This window comes from Salvelinus sp. IW2-2015, linkage group LG22 (assembly GCF_002910315.2).
Source record: "Salvelinus sp. IW2-2015 linkage group LG22, ASM291031v2, whole genome shotgun sequence".
Classification (NCBI taxonomy): domain Eukaryota; kingdom Metazoa; phylum Chordata; class Actinopteri; order Salmoniformes; family Salmonidae; genus Salvelinus; species Salvelinus sp. IW2-2015.
The window spans coordinates 1,526,470-1,544,551 of NC_036862.1; the positions used below are offsets into that span (position 1 = coordinate 1,526,470).

At 42.3% G+C, this 18,082-nt stretch overlaps 1 protein-coding gene across 1 annotated transcript; it reads left to right on the top strand.

Annotated features, from left to right (window-relative positions):
• Window positions 1-237: 237 nt before the first annotated feature.
• On the top strand, window positions 238-17,343 carry LOC111982663 (presenilin-associated rhomboid-like protein, mitochondrial). The gene is made up of 10 exons (XM_024014280.2): window positions 238-374; window positions 3,566-3,785; window positions 3,973-4,113; window positions 4,819-4,867; window positions 5,208-5,303; window positions 5,811-5,960; window positions 6,069-6,139; window positions 6,218-6,319; window positions 15,946-16,043; window positions 16,491-17,343. The coding sequence occupies exons 1-10, from the start codon at window positions 304-306 to the stop codon at window positions 16,612-16,614; spliced, it is 1,122 nt and encodes a 373-aa protein (XP_023870048.1). The 5' UTR covers window positions 238-303; the 3' UTR covers window positions 16,615-17,343.
• The last annotated feature ends 739 nt before the right edge of the window (window positions 17,344-18,082 follow it).

The window sequence follows — 18,082 nt, forward strand, 5'->3', positions numbered from 1 at the left end:
ACGACGTTTTTGGAACAGATTCCTGTTGGAAAGTTCCACAAATTATACCCACCCGTTCTGTGGTCATGGTTAGAAGGGATCCAGCTTTTCGTCAAATGTAACTTTTCGTAGCAGATTTAGATAATTAACGTAGTACGTGAGGGGAAAGGGGTTAGCTAAAATGCAAAAATATTCAACTTTTGACGTAAATATGACAAAAGCTGGATGCCTTCTAGCTATATGACCCAGTTATGTTTGGCTGTTTTAGACTGTTGACCCGGTAGCGAATGTAGGAGGGGTCATTCGAGTTACCCGCTCACGAACATGGCGTGGAGGGGTTGCGTTTTAAGATGGGCTAGGGCTGACATCATTAGTACAGCAACCAGAGGAAACAGGTATGGTGTACGGAATGCATTTTGCCCATGCCTGAGATCTTGACCACTGATGTATGTATTGTCAGTCTAGAAATTATATCTAAAACTCAGCTAGCGGCTGCCAGAGCTAACTACTGTAGGTTATCATGATGATGAACAGCTGCTCACTTTGAGATATGTTGCTAGTGGTGCCACAGTTCGCTAGTCCTTGCAACCACAGTTGTAGTAATATCGGTGGCTACTTGTTACTTCAGTATTCCCATTGAATTATTGTTTGATTAGTTGGACTTCTTCTGTGCGATTTAGCTAACTATCTTTTGGGAGCTCCCAAAAGTCCTGTGTTGTTGTTTACAAATTCTGCCGTGTAAATATGAAAGAATGAATTTACAGTTAGCACAGTGTTTCTTAATCTTGGTCCTGTGCAATGCTTGAAAAAGTACCCAATTGTCACACTTGAGTAAAAGTAAAGATACGTTAATAGAAAGTTAGTCAAGTAATTTGGTATTTGGTCCCGTGTGGCTCAGTTGGTAGAGCATGGCGCTTGCAACGCCAGGGTTGTGGGTTCATTCCCCACGGGGGACCAGGATGAATATGTATGAACTTTCCAATTTGTAAGTCGCTCTGGATAAGAGCGTCTGCTAAATGACTTAAATGTAAATGTTATAAATACAGTGCATTCGGGAATTATTCAGACGCCCTGATTTTTTTCCCCCCGAAATTTTGTTAAACTACAGCCTTATTCTAAAATTGATTAAATAAAACAAATCCTCAATCTACACACAATACCCCATAATGACAAAGCCAAAGCAGGTTTTTAGAAATGTTTGCAAATGTATAAAAAATATAAAACAGAAATGGCTTTTATTTACGTAAGTATTTGGAACTTTTGCTATGAGACTCGAAATTGAGCTTAGGTGCATCCTGTTTCCATTGATCATCTTTGAGCTGTTTCTACAACTTGATTGGAGTGCACTTATGGTAAATTCAATTGATTGGACGTGATTTAGAAAGGTACAGACCTGTCTATATAAGGTCCCACAATTGACAGTGCATGTCAGTGCAAAAACCAAGCCATGAGGTCGAAGGAATTGTCAGTGGAGCTCTGAGACAGGATTGTGTCTGCACAGATCTTTGAAAGGGTACCAAAACCATTCTTCCGCATTGAAGGTCACCAAGTTCACAGTGGCCTCCATCATTCTTAAATGGGAGAAGTTTGGAACCACCAATCAATCAAATGTATTTATAAAGCCCATTTTACATCAGCCGATGTCACACAGTTCTGTACAGAAACCCAGTCTAAAACCCCAAACAGCAAGCAATGCAGATGTAGAAGCACGGTGGCTAGGAAAAACTCCCTAGAAAGGCCAGAACCTAGGAAGAAACCTAGAGGAACCAGGTTCTGAGGGGTGGCCACTCCTCTTCTAGCTGTGCCGGGTGGAGATTATAACAGAACATGGCCAAGATGTTCAAACGTTAATAGATGACCAGCAGGGTCAGATAATAATCATCACAGTGGTTGTAGAGGGTGCAACAGGTCAGCACCTCAGGAGTAAATGTCAGTTGACTTTTCATAGCTGATCATTCAGCGTTTAGAGACAGCGGGTGCGGTAGAGAGAGAGTCCAAAACAGCAGGTCCGGGACATGGTAGCACGTCCAGTGAACAGGTCAGGGTTCCATAGCCCTGACTGGCTACCAAGACTCTTCCTAGAGCTGGCCGTCCGGCCAAACTGGGAAATCTTGGGAGAAAGGCCTTGGTCAAGGAGGTGACCAAGAACACGGTGGTCACTCTGACAGAGCTCCAGAATTCCTCTGTGGAAATGGGAGAACCTTCCAGAAGCCCAACCATCTCTGCAGCACTCCACCAATCAGGCCTTTATGCTAGAGTGGCCAGACGGAAGCCACTCCTCAGAAAAACCACATAACAGCCCGCTTGGAGTTTGCCAAAAGGCACCTAACGGACTCTCAGACCATGAGAAACAAGATTCTCTGGTCCGATGATACCAAGATTGAACTCTTTGGCTTGAACTCAGCGTCACTTCTGGAGGAAACCTGGCACCATCCCTACGGTGAAGCATGGTGGTGGCAGCATGGGATGTTTTTCAGCGGCAGGGACTGGGAAAAAACACATTTTTTGTTTTTGCCCTAGTACTACACACCTGGGGTGTGTTCATTAGCAACAACAGTAGCAACTCTTCACAAAGGGACGATTACTTAGCCAGATAGCATTCGCTATAAATTATCGCTCAGTTTGGTCTCTAAAACGAGGTTCTAATCTCGTTCCTTGTACTTCATAGTACAAAAACATTACCTCATCCAAGGCATAACTCAATTGTCAACTCTAGATACTCCCATCTCAAGTAAACCCCCTCTTGACCCCACCACTGGACAAGCTCACTGAGGGGAGTGAGCCTCTAGGTCATACACTATCCCAGGATAAGCGCACAGACATTGTGGAGACAAGTAATTGGTTCCCCATTAATCACGCCATCCCTTCACATGGTTTAAGAATAGGTAAAGACACATTCACATATGAAGACAATGTTCCATTCTGTTCTCTTCCCTTTCTGATATTCTGCATAGCACCAGGGACATGTGAAAGTCAAGCCTGACCTCTCCTCTCTCTGGGCCCCAAGTGACTGAGCCCTAGCTGAGGGAAAAGTGCAACTGCCAACACTATAGTCCAAAAGGATACATTCTAATGACAAGTATCTCACATAAGCATATTATATAAATAAAACATCTTATTTATCTATGTTACCCAACTAATTCTGATTCATCCGCCACACACTGCAGAAGGTTTTGCAACGGAAAAGGTTTTGCAAAGAACTAGTTACTATCGCACAAAATTCAGGTAGGTCCGTCCCTCCCCGTTCCCTTTGTTTATGTTTGCCTCCATTTGGTTCCCTCTGGTTCCTAGTGAATACACCCCGGATTCCACTTATCACTCATTATCAAACCTTTTATTAGTGGAATTAGGTAGAGCTAGGGCAATAACTCCACTCTCCAGGACCAGGATGAAAAAACACTGATTAAGCAGAGGCACTTATCCAGAGTAAATTAGTCAGTAAGTTCCTCCCTCTACTTTCAAAATCACTTCTCTTTTCTCTGGAAGGAGGATTGAAACCATTTCTCCTTTTACTCAGATGTTATCATAGCTAACTAATTGACCAATCATCTAGCTCTTACTCTTCCCTGTTTACGCTTTTTCCTAGATTCACCCTCAACACTCAACAGAGATGTGGCTTCAGGAAAGCAGCGAAGGAGACAAAGACCAAGAAGGGGGTCATAGAGGAGACGGGGCCCTCACACACAGAGCCCAATGAAGGGCTCATCCACAAGAGGGGTGCATCTCCCCCCGTGGAGCCCTCAGTGGCAAACACACACCCCAGGAGATTTGGCAGACTGGTCAAGCCCCTGGTGTTCACAATAGGGGTAGGTTTTTAGGTCTTTAACTAAACAAACACTACTCGATAAGCTATACTACAACACAGTACAATATAACTGCATTACCTGTTACACACTGAACAGCAATTACTGTTGCAGTCACAGAGACCTCGATACGTCTATTGGCAAATTCAGCACAGCACTGACGGAATAAGGGGGACTAACACTATGTTAGTTTACAGCCTGTTCATTTGGCACAGCGGCCATCTGGCAGTATGAGTCACTAAAGTCCCGGGTCCAGAGCTACTTTGACGAGGTCAGGGCCGAGGGTCTGGAGAAACTACGGCCGCAGAAACAGGAGGATCTTCGCAAATGGGTGAGATGAAGGATGGGTCAAAACATTTATGATATTGGATTGATCCTTTTTTTTTTAATTATTATACAATGCCCCATTATTTTGTATACATCTTTATTGATACATTATACTGGACATTTTTTATTTTGCTGTCGCAGTACCCGGCCTCTCCCCACAACATGCACATACAGTACAACAGGCTGGGAGCAGCAGAGTGTCCCTGGAACAGGGGTTAGGGGTTATAGTCTCTCCGCCATTTGTAACTGAATGGGATATGAGGGTTACGAGGAGCAATTCCTCCGGTGATTATTTGGACTAATTATGTTTTTACGGGGCTGGCATCTTTCAAGTTTCATAAGGAAAAGGGTTGATTTGGCCCAAGTTGTGGACTTTGCCACTCACACTAGGCCAAATATCAATGMCCCCCCCCCCCCCCCCAGGTTTGCTAGGCCAAATATCGCTATGCTCCCCCTCTTTTCTTGCTGAACTGTCTTCACACTGATGTCTTAGGGAGTTGATTCCCTATGCTGGGTTGTGTTCATTACTACACACAACAGAAAATGTTTTCAAACATTTTGTAACAGAAAACTAAAATGTACGTTCCTTCTTGGACCAGGTTGTCTCCCTGTTTCAGTCAGTTTTATTTTGTTCAGTGCCTAATGAACACAACCCAGGTTTCACTACATGTGTGGCTGTTTTTTCAGACCGGTTCTGTTTCTGTTACAGATCAACAAGTGGTGGAACAGCTTGAGTGAGGGACAACGTACTGTTACAGGTTAGTCTTTACTGAAGCCCATAGATTTTTTTTCTTGTGTCCTCTCGATAGTAACTAGTTGATGCAGATATTTGGAGATGATGATTCTCACTTTCACTACTATCCTCTCTATCTTAAGATAACATATACTTTTTGTCTGTACGAGACACAAATGTACCCAACCACTTCAAATCACACATTATGTTGGAAAGGCTGGGGCAGAGGGCAGCCGCAGTGCAGCACCCAATGTGCAGTTTAGGTTCCTTGCTCATCCTGCCATCTTTTTCCACCCGTCAGCACCTCCCCCCATCTTTCATTATCGACTCATTCTGTCTTTTTCTACTCCGATCCTCTCTCTCAGGGATCATAGCTGCTAATGCCGTGGTGTTTTGCTGTTGGAGAGTGCCATCCCTCCAGCGCTCTATGATCAAATACTTCACATCCAACCCTGCCTCCAGTGAGTAGGGGAAACTGTCCTATCGTATCATGACAAATACACATAAAACTTGATCTCTGCCTCAGGAAGTGTTAATAGTATTAAGTGTCAGGATTAGGGCCCTGAGTTTTTCTTCACCTGACCAGGGAAATCTGGAGCCCTTGTTATAGGCTATAGTTTTTCCTGGTCAGGTCACATGGTCGGGCAAAACTAGAGGCCCTAATCATGGCACTTTATTACTATTAACACTGACAGAGATCCAGTTTATTTGACATGTATATTAAGAAATCTAACTTACCTAAGCTCTTACAGTAAAAACGGCATAAAAAAATTACAAATATACAGCCTCTATAGACCAATTATAATCTGAAAATACTTGTCCAATAGGAAATACTGCACACAGTAGCAAACCCTGGCGAAACGTTTTGCAATTAAAATATTTCTTATAGGAAAATTTTTTGTAGATCCCTCCCCGTTCCTATTGAACACTTCCCTGATCTCCTCCTCCTGTCTGTGCCCTACCCACAGAAACCCTGTGTTTCCCCATGCTCCTGTCCACTTTCAGCCACTACTCCTTCTTCCACATGGCGGCCAACATGTATGTCCTCTGGAGCTTCTCCTCCAGCATCGTCTCCATGCTAGGCAGGGAGCAGTTCATGGCCGTCTACATGTCTGCAGGTACCAGCACGCGTGTGTGAGAGACAAACGGCAGAATGTAATAGACAGATTACTAATCCTGAAAGTACAGACTTATTTTCAGATAAATAATCATCTTCTCATTGCAAGGTGTTATCTCTACGCTGTTCAGCTATGTGTGTAAGACAGCCAGCGGGCGCTTAGGTCCCTCTCTTGGAGCGGTAAGCACTAACATTTTAAACTCCCTTCGGAATTCCCCTTTACTTCCTGTTTCTGACATCACTTCCTGTCCTCTCCAGTCAGGAGCCATCATGACAGTCTTGGCTGCCGTCTGTACCAAAATGCCAGAGGCTAAGCTGGCAATCATCTTCCTCCCGATGTATGCTTTCTCTGCAGGCAATGTGAGTGAACAACCCTTACAGCACACTTAACCACACAGAAGCTCCATTCTGATTTTCTACCCATCTCCAGAAGTGTTCACTCAGGGATTTAAAGGAACATTTTCAACTTCACATTTGTCATCTCCAGCACTACCCCCAACATCAACATATGTGAAAATGTCACGATTCTATGTTTTTAGTAAAAAAGATTATTACACAATGCCTACTCACCACCAGTGGTGTAAAAATACTTTAAAGTATTAATTAAGTAGTTTGGGGGGGTATCTATACTTTACTTTTTATAGTTTTGACAACTTTTACTTCACTACATTCCTAAAGTATATCATGTACTTTTCCCCAAAAGTGCCTGTTACATTTTGACAGGAAAATGGTCCAATTCATGCACTTATCAAGAGAACATCCCTGGTCATCCCTACTGCCTCTGATCTGGCAGACTCACTAAACACAAATGCTTTGTTTGTAAATTAATGTCAGTGTTGTAGTGTGCCCCCTGGCTATCTGTAAATAAGAAATACAAATAAATAAATTGTGCTGTCTGGTTTGCATAATATAAGGAATTTGAAATTATTAATACTTTTACTTTTGATACTTAAGTACATTTGAGCAATTCCATTTACTTTTGATACTTAAGTATATTTAAAACTCAAGTATGACTTAAGTACTTTTTCCACCACTGCTCACAATTGGTCAAAATCAAAAGTCATTCCAGAGTTATTTTATTTTTACATTGTAGAATAATAGTAAAGCCATCAAAACTATGAAATAACACATATGGAATGTTTAATACAAAGTGTTAAACAAATCAAAATAGCCACCCTTTGCCTTGATGACAGCTTTGCACACTCAGCATTCTCTCAACCAGCTTCATGAGGTAGTCACCTGGAATGCATTTCAATTAACAGGTGTCTTGTTAAAAATTACTTTGTGGAATTTCTTTCCTTAATGCATTTGAGCCAATCAGTTGTGTTTTGACAAGGTAGGGGTGGTATACAGAAGATAGCCCTATTTGGTAAAAGACCAACAGTTCAAATAAGCAAAGAGAAAAGACAGTCCATCATTTACTTTAAGACATGAAGGTCAGTCAATACGGAAAATTTCAAGAAGCTTTCTTCAAGTGCAGTTTCAAAAACCATCAAGCTCTATGAAGAAACTGGCTCCCATGAGGACCGCCACTGGAAAGGAAGACCCAGAGTTACCTCTGCTGCAGAGGATAAGTTCATTAGTTACATGCCTCAGAAATTGCAGCCCAAATAAGTTTTGGCCCGAGTTAAAGTAACAGACACATCTCAATATCAACTTTTCAGAGGAGACTGCGTGAATCAGGCCTTCATGGTTGAATTTCTGCAAAGAAACCACTGCTAAAGGACACCAATAAGAAGAAGAGACTTAGTTGGGCCAAGAAACATGAGCAATGGACATTAGACCAGTGGAAATCTGTCATTTGGTCTGATGAGTCCAAATTTGAGTTTTTTGGTTCCAACTGTCGTGTCTTTTTGAGACGCAGAGTAGGTGAACGGATGATCTCTGCATGTGTGGTTCCCACCATAAAGAACGGAGGAGGAGGTGTGATGGTGCTTTACTGGTGACTGTCTGATTTATTTAGAATTCAAGGCACTCTTAACCAGCATAGCTACCACAGCATTCTGCAGCGATACGCCATCCCATCTGGTTTTCGCTTAGTGGGACTATCATTTGTTTTTCAACTGTACAATGTCCCAACACACCTCCAGGCTGAGCAAGGGCTATTTGATCAAGAAGGAGAGTGATGGAGTGCTGTATCAGATGATCTGGCCTCCACAATCACCTGACCTCAACCTAATTGAGATGGTTTGGGAAGAGTTGGACTGCAGGAAAAGCAGCCAACAAGTGCTCAGCATGTGTGGAAATTCCTTCAAGACTGTTGGAAAAGCATTCCTAAAGAAGCTGGTTGAGAGAATGCCAAGCGTGTGCAAAGCTGTCATCAAGGCAAGGGATGGCTACTTTGAAGAATCTCAAATGTTAAATATATTTTATATATGTTTAACACTTATTTGGTTACGACATGATTCCATATGTGTTATTTCATAGTTTTGATGGCTTCACTATTATTCTACAATGTAGAGAACAGTACAAATAAAGAAAATCCTGGAATGAATAGTACTGTATATTGTGGTTCTCTCTCTCTCATATTTATATATATACAGTGGGGAGAAGAAGTATTTAATACACTGCCGATTTTGCAGGTTTTCCTACTTACAAAGCATGTAAGTAGCAAAATGTGATTTTCTGGATTTTGGTTTTAGATTCTGTCTCTCACAGTTGAACTGTACCTATGATAAAAATTACAGACCTCTACATGCTTTGTAAGTAGGAAAACCTGCAAAATCGGCAGTGTGTGTATATATATGTGTGTATATATATATATACACAAACTCAGAAAAAAAATAAACGTCCTCTCACTGTCAACTGTATTTATTTTCAGCAAACTTAACATGTGTAAATATTTGTATGAACATAACAAAATTCAACAACTGAGACACAAACTGAACAAGTTCCACAGACATGTGACTAACAGAAATGGAATAATGTGTCCCTGAACAAAGGGGCGGGGTCAAAATCAAAAGTAACAGTCAGTATCTGGTGTGACCACCAGCTGCATTAAGTACAGCAGTCAATCTCCTCCTCATGGACTGCACCAGATTAGCCAAGCTCTTGCTGTGAGATGTTACCCCACTCTTCCACCAAGGCATCTGCAAGTTCCCGGACATTTCTGGGGGGAATGGCCCTAACCCTCAACCTCCGATCCAACAGTTCTCAGACGTGCTCAATGGGATTGAGATCCGGGCTCATCTCTGGCCATGGCAGAACACTGACATTCCTGTCTTGCAGGAAATCACGCACAGAACGAGCAGTATGGCTGGTGGCATTGTCATGCTGGAGGGTCATATCAGGATGAGCCTGCAGGAAGGGTACCACATGAGGGAGGAGGATGTCTTCCCTGTAACGCACAGCGTTGAGATTGCCTGCAAAGACAACAAGCTCAGTCCGATGATGCTGTGACACACCGCCCCAGACCACGACGGACCCTCCACCTCCAAATCGATCCTGCTCCAGAGTACAGGCCTCGGTGTAACGCTCATTCCTTCGACGATAAATCCGAATCCGTCCATCACCCCTGGTGAGACAAAACCGCGACTCGTCAGTGAAGAGCACTTTTTGCCAGTCCTGTCTGGTCCAGCGAAGGTGGGTTTGTGCCCATAGGCAACGTTGTTGCCGGTGATGTCTGGTGAGGACCTGCCTTACAACAGGCCTACAAGCCCTCAGTCCAGCCTCTCTCGGCCTATTGCGGACAGTCTGAGCACTGATGGAGGGAATGTGCATTCCTGGTGTAACTCGGGCAGTTGTTGTTGCCATCCTGTACATTTCCCGCAGGAGTGATGTTCGGATGTACCGATCCTGTGCAGGTGTTGTTACACGTGGTCTGCCACTGCGAGGATGATTAGCTGTTCTCCCTGTAGCGCTGTCTTAGGCGTCTCACAGTACGGACATTGCAATTTATTGCCCTGGCTACAACTGCAGTCCTCGCAGCATGCCTAAGACACGTTCACGCAAATAAGCAGGGACCCTGGGTATCTTTCTTTTGGTGTTTTCCAGAGTCAATAGAAAGGCCTCTTTTTAGTGTCCTAAGTTTTCATAACTGTGACCTTAATTGCCTTCTTCAGGCTAGGGTCCTTTTTTCTGAATTTCCACCTGACTGACGTGCCCAAAGTAAACTGCCTGTTACTCAGGCCCAGACGCCAGGATATGCATATAATTGGTACCATTGGATAGAAAACACTTTGAAGTTTGTAGAAATGTTAAAATAATGTATGAGACTAACACAATTGATATGTTAGGAGAATATATTTTTTTTTGAGCCCATGCTCTTACAATGGAAAGCATAGGGGCATATGCAATTCCAGCTCCCATATTGCAATTCCTATGGCTTCCACATTGATGTCAACAGTCTTTATTCAAGGTTTCAGGCTTGTAACTTGAATAATAAAGAAGAAATTTGAGTTTTAGTACGACGACACCAGTTCGGAAATTCGTGTTTGAGTGCTCGTCCGCTAATTTTGCTTTCCTATTGAACATACTTCTTTCCGTATGAAATATTATAGTTTAATTACATTTTAGGGTACCTGAAGAGTAAATAGAAACATTTTGACTTGTTGAAACAATGTGTAGGAGTATTTTTTCGGATTCCTTTCTCTGCATGTTGAACGAGTGGTTTACTAAAATCGATGGCTCCGCCTAAATGTACTTTTTGGGATATAAAGAAAGATTTTATCTAACAAGACACATGTTGTAGCTGGGACCCTTTGGATTGCAAATCAGAGGAAGATTTTCAAAAAGTAGGTGAATATTTGTGATTTTTATGAAGCCTGTGCCGGTGGAAAAATGTTGATGTGGGGCGCCGTCATCAATCAATCGCATGGCATGCTTTCGCTGTAAAGCCTATTGTAAATTGGACAGTGCAGTTAGATTAACAAGAATTTAGGCTTTTAACCGATATAAGACACTTGTATGTTCCTAAATGTTTATAATCCATAATCTTTACCATTATTTATTTGAATTGAGCACCCTCCAATTTCACCGGAAGTTGTCAACAGGTGGCCTAGCCCTAAGAAGATTTATTAATTGCCTACCGTCTGTAAGATGTTAGTGTCTTAACGACCGTTCCACAGGTCCATGTTCATTAATTGTTTATGGTTCATTGAACAAGTAAGTAGTTGCTTGGTCGACAAACACTACGACTATTTCCCTATCTACAGTTGAAGTAGGAAGTTTACATACACCTTAGCCAAATGCATTTGAACTCAGTTTTAAACAATTCCTGACATTTAATCCTAGTCTTAGGTCAGTTAGGATCACAACTTTATTTTAAGAATGTGAAATGTCAGAATAATAGTAGAGAGAATGATTTATTTCAGCTTTTATTTCTTTCATCATATTCCCAGTGGGTCAGAAGTTTACATAGTCGTGGCCAAAAGTTTTGAGAATGACACAAATATTAATTTCCACAAAGTTTGCTGCTTCAGTGTCTTTAGATATTTTTGTCAGATGTTAGTATGGAATACTGAAGTATAATTACAAGCATTTCATAAGTGTCAAAGGCTTTTATTGACAATTACATGAAATTGATGCAAAGAGTCAATATTTGCAGTGTTGACCCTTCTTTTTCAAGACCTCTGCAATCCTCCATGGCATGCTGTCAATCAATTTCTGGGCCACATCCTGACTGATGGCCGCCCATTCTTGCATAATCAATGCTTGGAGTTTGTCAGAATTTATGGGGTTTGTTTGTCCACCCACCTCTTGAGGATTGACCACAAGTTCAATGGGATTAAGGTCTGGGGAGTTTCCTGGCCATGGACCCAAAATATTGATGTTTTGTTCCCTGAGCCACTTAATTATCACTTTTGCTTTCTCCATCATGCTGGAAAAGGCATTGTTAATCACCAAACTGTTCCTGGACAGTTGGGAGAAGTTGCTCTCGGAGGATGTGTGTTCATGGCTGTGTTCTTAGGCAAAATTGTGAGTGAGCTCACTCCCTTGGCTGAGAAGCAACACCACACATGAATGGTCTCAGGATGCTTTACTGTTGGCATGACACAGGACTGATGGTAGCGCTCACCTTGTCTTCTCCTGACAAGCTTTTTTCCGGATGCCCCAAACAATCGGAAAGGGGATTCATCAGAGAAGATCACTTTAACCCAGTCCTCAGCAGTCCAATCCCTGTACCTTTTGCAGAATATCAGTCTGTGCCTGATGTTTTTCCTGGAGGGAAGTGGCTTCTTTGCTGCCCTTCTTGACACCAGGCCATCCTCCAAAAAGGTTTCGCCTCACTGTGCGTGCAGATGCATTCACACCTGCATTCCTGAGCAAGCTCTGTACTGGTGGTGCCCCGATCCCGAGCTGAATCAACTTTAGGAGACGATCCTTGCGCTTGCTGCACTTTCTTGGGCGCCCTGAAGCATCCTTCACAACAATTGAACTGCTCTCCTTGAAGTTCTTGATGATCTGATAAATGGTTGATTTATGCGCAATCTTACTGGCAGCAATATCCTTGCCTGTGAAGCCCTTTTTGTGCAAAGCAATGATGACGGCACATTTGTCATTGAAGGTAACCATGACTGACAGAGGGGTAACAATGATTCCAAGCACCACCCTCCTTTTTGAAGCTTCCAGTCTGTTATTCAAACTCAATCAGCATGACAGAGTGATCTCCAGCCTTGTCCTCGTCAACACTCACACCTGTGTTAACGAGAGAATCACTGACATGTCAGCTGGTCCTTTAGTGGCAGAGCTGAAATGCAGTGGAAAAGTTATGGGGATTCAGTTCATATACATGGCAGAGTGACTTTGCAATTCATCTGATCACTCATCATAACATTCTGGAGCATATGCAAATTGCCATCATACAAACTGAGGCAGCAGACTTTGTGAAAATGTATATTTGTGTCATTCTCAACTTTTGGCTCAAAACTCAATTAGTATTTGGTAGCATTGCCTTTGAATTGTTTAACGTGGGTCAAACGTTTTGGGTAGCCTTCCACAAGCTTCCCACAATAAATTGGGTGAATTCTGGCCCATTCCTCCTGACAGAGCTGGTGTAACGGAGTCAGGTTTGTAGGCCTTCCTCGCACACGCTTTTTCAGTTCTTCTCACAAATGTTCTATAGTATTGATGTCAGGGCTTTGTGATGGCCACTCCAATACCTTGACTTTGTTGTCCTTAAGCCATTTTGCCACAACTTTTTAAAGTATGTTTGGGGTCATTGTCCATTTGGAAGACCCATTTACGACCAAGCTTTAACTTCCTGGCTGATGTCTTGATGTTGCTTCAATATATCCACATCATTTTCCTCCCTCATGACGCCATCTATTTTGTGAAGTGCACCATTCCCTCCTGCAGGAAAGCTCCCCCACATGATGCTGCCACCCCAATGCTTCACAGCTGGGATGGTGTTCTTCGGCTTGCAAGCATCCCCTTTTTTCCTCCAAACATAACGATGGTCATTATGGCCAAACAGTTCTATTTTTGTTTCATCAGACAAGAGGACATTTCTCCAAAAAGTACGAACTTTGTCTCCACGTGCAGTTGCAAACCGTAGTTTGGCTTTTTTATGGCGGTTTTGGAGCAGTGGCTTCTTCCTTGCTGAGCAGCCTTTCAGGTTGTCAGCACTTGTTTTACTGTGGATTTAGATGCTTTTGTACCTGTTTCCTCCAGCATCTTCACAAGGTCCTTTGCTGTTGTCCTGGGATTGATTTGCACTTTTCGCACCAAAGTACGTTAATCTCTAGGAAGGCATACCGCTCTCCTTCCTGAGCGGTATGACGGCTGCTTGTCTGTACAGATGAACGTGGTACCTTCAGGCATTTGGAAATTGCTCCCAAGGATGAACCAGACTTGTGGAGGTCTACACATTTTTTTCTGAGGTCTTGGCGGATTTCTTTTGATTTTCCCATGATGTCAACCAAAGAGGCACTGCGTTTGAAGGTAGGACTTGAAATACATCCACAGGTACACCTCCAATTGACTCAAATTATGTCAATTAGCCTGTCAGAAGCTTCTAAAGCCATGACACAATTTTCTGGAATTTTCCAAGGTGTTTAAAGGCACAATCAACTTAGTGTATGTAAACTTCTGACCCACTGGAATTGTGGTACAGTGAAATAATTTGTCTGTAAACAATTGTTGGAAAAATGACTTGTGTCATACACAAAGTAGATGTCCTAACCGACTTGCCAAAACTATAGTTTGTTAACAAGAAATGTATGGAGTGGTTGAAAAACGAGTTTTAATGACTCCAACCTAAGTGTATGTAAACTTCCGACTTCAACTGTATGCCATATATTGCAATTCGATACTGGTTTTATTGCGATTCGATGTTCCAAACATATTGCTGCTGCAGAAGGGCAAGAGAGCCCTGAGAAAATAAGTTTTGATCAGTCATGGAAATAAAAGTGCTGAAATCATAGAAGTGCTGGTTCCCTATTTAAAAAGATGGAGAACAAGCTATGAATGAAAAATCAGGAATTTTTGTACAGGTACAGGAAACTAATGCAAAAATTAAAATTTGCGATATTGAGCTATACTGAACGAAAATATAAATGCAACATGTAAAGTGTTGGTCCCATGTTTCATGAGCTGAAATAAAAGGTCCAGAAATGTTCCATATGCACAAAAAGCTTATTTCTCTAATTTTGTGCACAAATTTGTTTACATCCCTGTTAGTGAGCATTTCTCCTTTGCCAATTTAATTCATTCACCTGACAGGTGTAGCAGATCAAGAAGCTGATTAAACAGCATGATCATTACACAGGTGCACCTTCTGCTGGGGACAAATAAATATAATTTTATGTTAATTTCTCTACCATAAACCGCCTCCAACGTAAATTTTGAGAATTTGACAGTACGTTCAACCGGCCTGACAACTGCAGACCACGTGTGACTATGCCAGCCCAGGACCTCCACATTTTGCTTCTTCACCTGCGAGATCTTTTGAGACCAGCCACCCAAACAGCTGATGAAACTGAGGAGTATTTCTGTCTCTAATAAAGCCCTTTTGTGGGGGAAAACTCATTCTTAATGGCTGGGCCTGGCTCCCCAGTGATGCCCTCCTAAGCCCACCGATGGCTGCGCCCCTGCCCAGTCATGTGAATCCATTGATTAGGGCCTAATGAATTTATTTCAACTGACTGATTTCCTTATGAACTGTAACTCGGTATATATCTATTTTTTCCCCCTCGTCATTAGAGTGTACATGTGTACAGTTCAGGAGAAGGGCACGGAATCAGAATGTAGTCACAAACTGTCCTTCGATGTGCATGTTTATAATTACCATTCTGGCATAACAACATATGCATTTTGCACCCATTTTTATGCTGGTTGGGGATTTAGTATTGTTGGTATTTCCGATTTTTGTTACGATGTGTGTTGGTATGTCTGATTTGGTATGTGTTTTGACAATTAGGATTTGGTCTTATTGTGGCTTTTGTGAAATGCCTTTAGTAGGGTGTCTTATGTGACCCGTGTCTTATGTAATAATCAGCCACCTAGCTACCAGCAACCAGTCATTTTCAAATAAAGGAGGAGACACCGGAGCTAGTGACAAGAGTTCAAACATTTCCCAAGTTTATGCAAATTTCAGCAATGCTGCCACCTGACAGCCAATCGGGAGAGGGCAGCTCTTGCAAGCAAGCTTTGACATTGTCTAACAACAAAATTGCCATCAAGCATGCTGTTTGAAGGATACACACACCAGGAGAGCTCTCAAGGACTTGGATCACTGATTCTTGGCAAAAGGGTATCTTAAATAATCCCAAATAAATAAAAATGCCTTTTGTGAACTAACACTCGCACTTGACTTTTTTTTTCTCCCCCTTAGTAGCTTTGACTTTGCTGATAGCTACTTCATTGAGGAAAATGTACTTACTATGACTGTGCTATGTGCTTGTCCCTCCTAGCTGTCTTAAGATGAATGCACTGTAAGTCGCTCTGGATAAGCATGTCTGCTAAATGACTGAAATGTAACTGTCACTCCAGGAAGTTATTTACTGTCTTGTTTATTCACACCGTCCTTTTTCTCTTCTCCTGTCCAGGCATTGAAAGCCATAGTAGCTATGGACACAGCTGGCCTAGTTTTAGGATGGCGGTACTTCGACCACGCGGCCCATCTAGGCGGAGCTATTTTTGGCATGTAAGTCTCACTCTGTTCAGCTAGGTGGAAAACTTTTTGGCATACAAGTCAGCTTCAAGTCCATCTGTCTGTCTGCTCTCACTCACTTCTTCAATTACTCTCTCACACACTCATCCCCATTACAATGACTGTTGCACAGGGCAGCAACAAAACATCTCAACATCTTGTCAAGCTAGCTGTCTTTTGACCATCTTCTCCACAATACCCCGGCTTTGACGATTTTTGTTTGGGGGTCACTTAATCCTCTACCCCCCCCCCCCCCTCAAAACTGCTCCAGGGGCACCACTCTTCTTCTCTTACCCTGTGCTGCTCCCAACCTATCGTGTACATGTGTGGTATTGGATCGGGTACTACGACATAAGATATGTTATTTTATTCTCGTTTAAGCTCTGTCTCTTCCTATCTCTATGTTCCTCACCTATTCTCTCTCTGATTTATTTTTTGTAGCTGGTACATCATGTATGGCCACGAGCTGATATGGAAGAATCGCGAGCCTCTAGTGAAGGTGTGGCACGACCTTAGGACGAAGGGTCCTGGTGGGGGAGGAAACGGTGGCAGCGGCCCCCTGTAGAGCACACTGGACTGGGTGAATGCATATGGATGGACTGGCCTTGTTAATTTATACATAAATTAACAGATGACAGAAGATTGTCAGTAGTATCAACAGCCTTGCTGGCCACACAAACCATAGCCCAACTCTCCATTTACCCCACACACACAAGCTCTACGTTTGTCACTCACACATGTAAATGCCATCTGTATTCAGTGCTCTCTCTCACTAACTTATAATGCAGGGCTTTTGTGATAGTCATGCTTATATGTGTTTGTGAGAGAAGAGAGGACACAATGGGGACATATTGTGAATACAGGCCCTAGTGTAACTCAACAAAGTGTTGATCTCGAATTAGTTTAACCTTTTTACATCATAATCATTAAGATTATATTTGAATACGTACCCAGGACCCTACGGGTCGTCAACATCTCCCCAAATGCTGAGGTGGAGGCCGTAAACCCTAAGATACGAAAGCCACACGGTCACGAAACCTCTCCCACTGTCAGTACAGGGTAGGGCGCTATAGTGTCAAAACCAATGATATCACATCTACATGTGTTTTTATATGATGATACACGTGTATATGATGATATCTATTTTCAAAAGCACTCATTATTCACTGGTCCCTGCAAAGAGCAGGTGTTAATGTTTTGTAGACTCAGTGTGTGTACAGGAATATTTGTTGTAGATTAAAGAAAACCATTTAGTTTGTTATTTGATTCAAATAAAATGTGTATTTGTCTTGTGTTCCAGGCTATAGCTCTACTGTGATTTCTTTCCATATGTACAGTATTTACTATTTCACTAAAAGAGTCTCATGTCTATCAAACTGAGAAAGGTGAAGGACTTTGCTCCTTCTTCAGTCCTTCACCAGTAAACCATTAACTAAGCCATAAAACTATACATATTTTCAGTAGCAGGAATGAAATACAGTAGGACAGGCTTTGTACCCCTGAATCACTGTTGTCACCTGGATACAGGAAGGATGTCACTCACACCTTTATCAGAAGACATGTGCCCTTTTTGTTTTTAAACAAGATGTCATTGTTTCATGATGTCATATTATTCATTTGAATTTAGCTTTTTAAGCATTTTGGGCATCAATTAGCTTTTTAAGCATTTTGGGCATCAATTGTCATCTGGGCTTCACTCTAGCTTTGGTGCTGGCGGGTTAGGATATTGATGGAACATGGAAAAAATTAAATGACCAACGTCCACAAACGGTCATTGGGGAAAAGCCAGAGACTGTGTCTGATAAGGTTTGTAGATGAAGAGAGGAAGTCTTATCTCATTTCCTCTTTCTCTTGACTCTTCCCCGTTGTGATACTTGGATACTTGGAGAATGGCCGCTGTTTATGCTGCCGTCAGAGTCAAAACAGTATTTTGCTAATTATAACTGCTAATTATAACTGCTGTCTTTTTCTCAGAATGAGATTCTCCTTTAAATCTGCCTCCCAAATGTCCCCTATAAAAGGGAACAGGGTGC

What these genes read in the sequence shown, in the direction of transcription:
- LOC111982663 (XM_024014280.2), top strand. Translation starts at nt 304, where the DNA reads ATGGCGTGGAGGGGTTGCGTTTTAAGATGGGCTAGGGCTGACATCATT. An exon ending in ACAGCAACCAGAGGAAACAG is followed by an intron (nt 375 to 3,565) that starts GTATGGTGTACG and finishes GCTTTTTCCTAG; the next exon opens with ATTCACCCTCAACACTCAAC. An exon ending in GGCCGTCTACATGTCTGCAG is followed by an intron (nt 5,961 to 6,068) that starts GTACCAGCACGC and finishes TCTCATTGCAAG; the next exon opens with GTGTTATCTCTACGCTGTTC.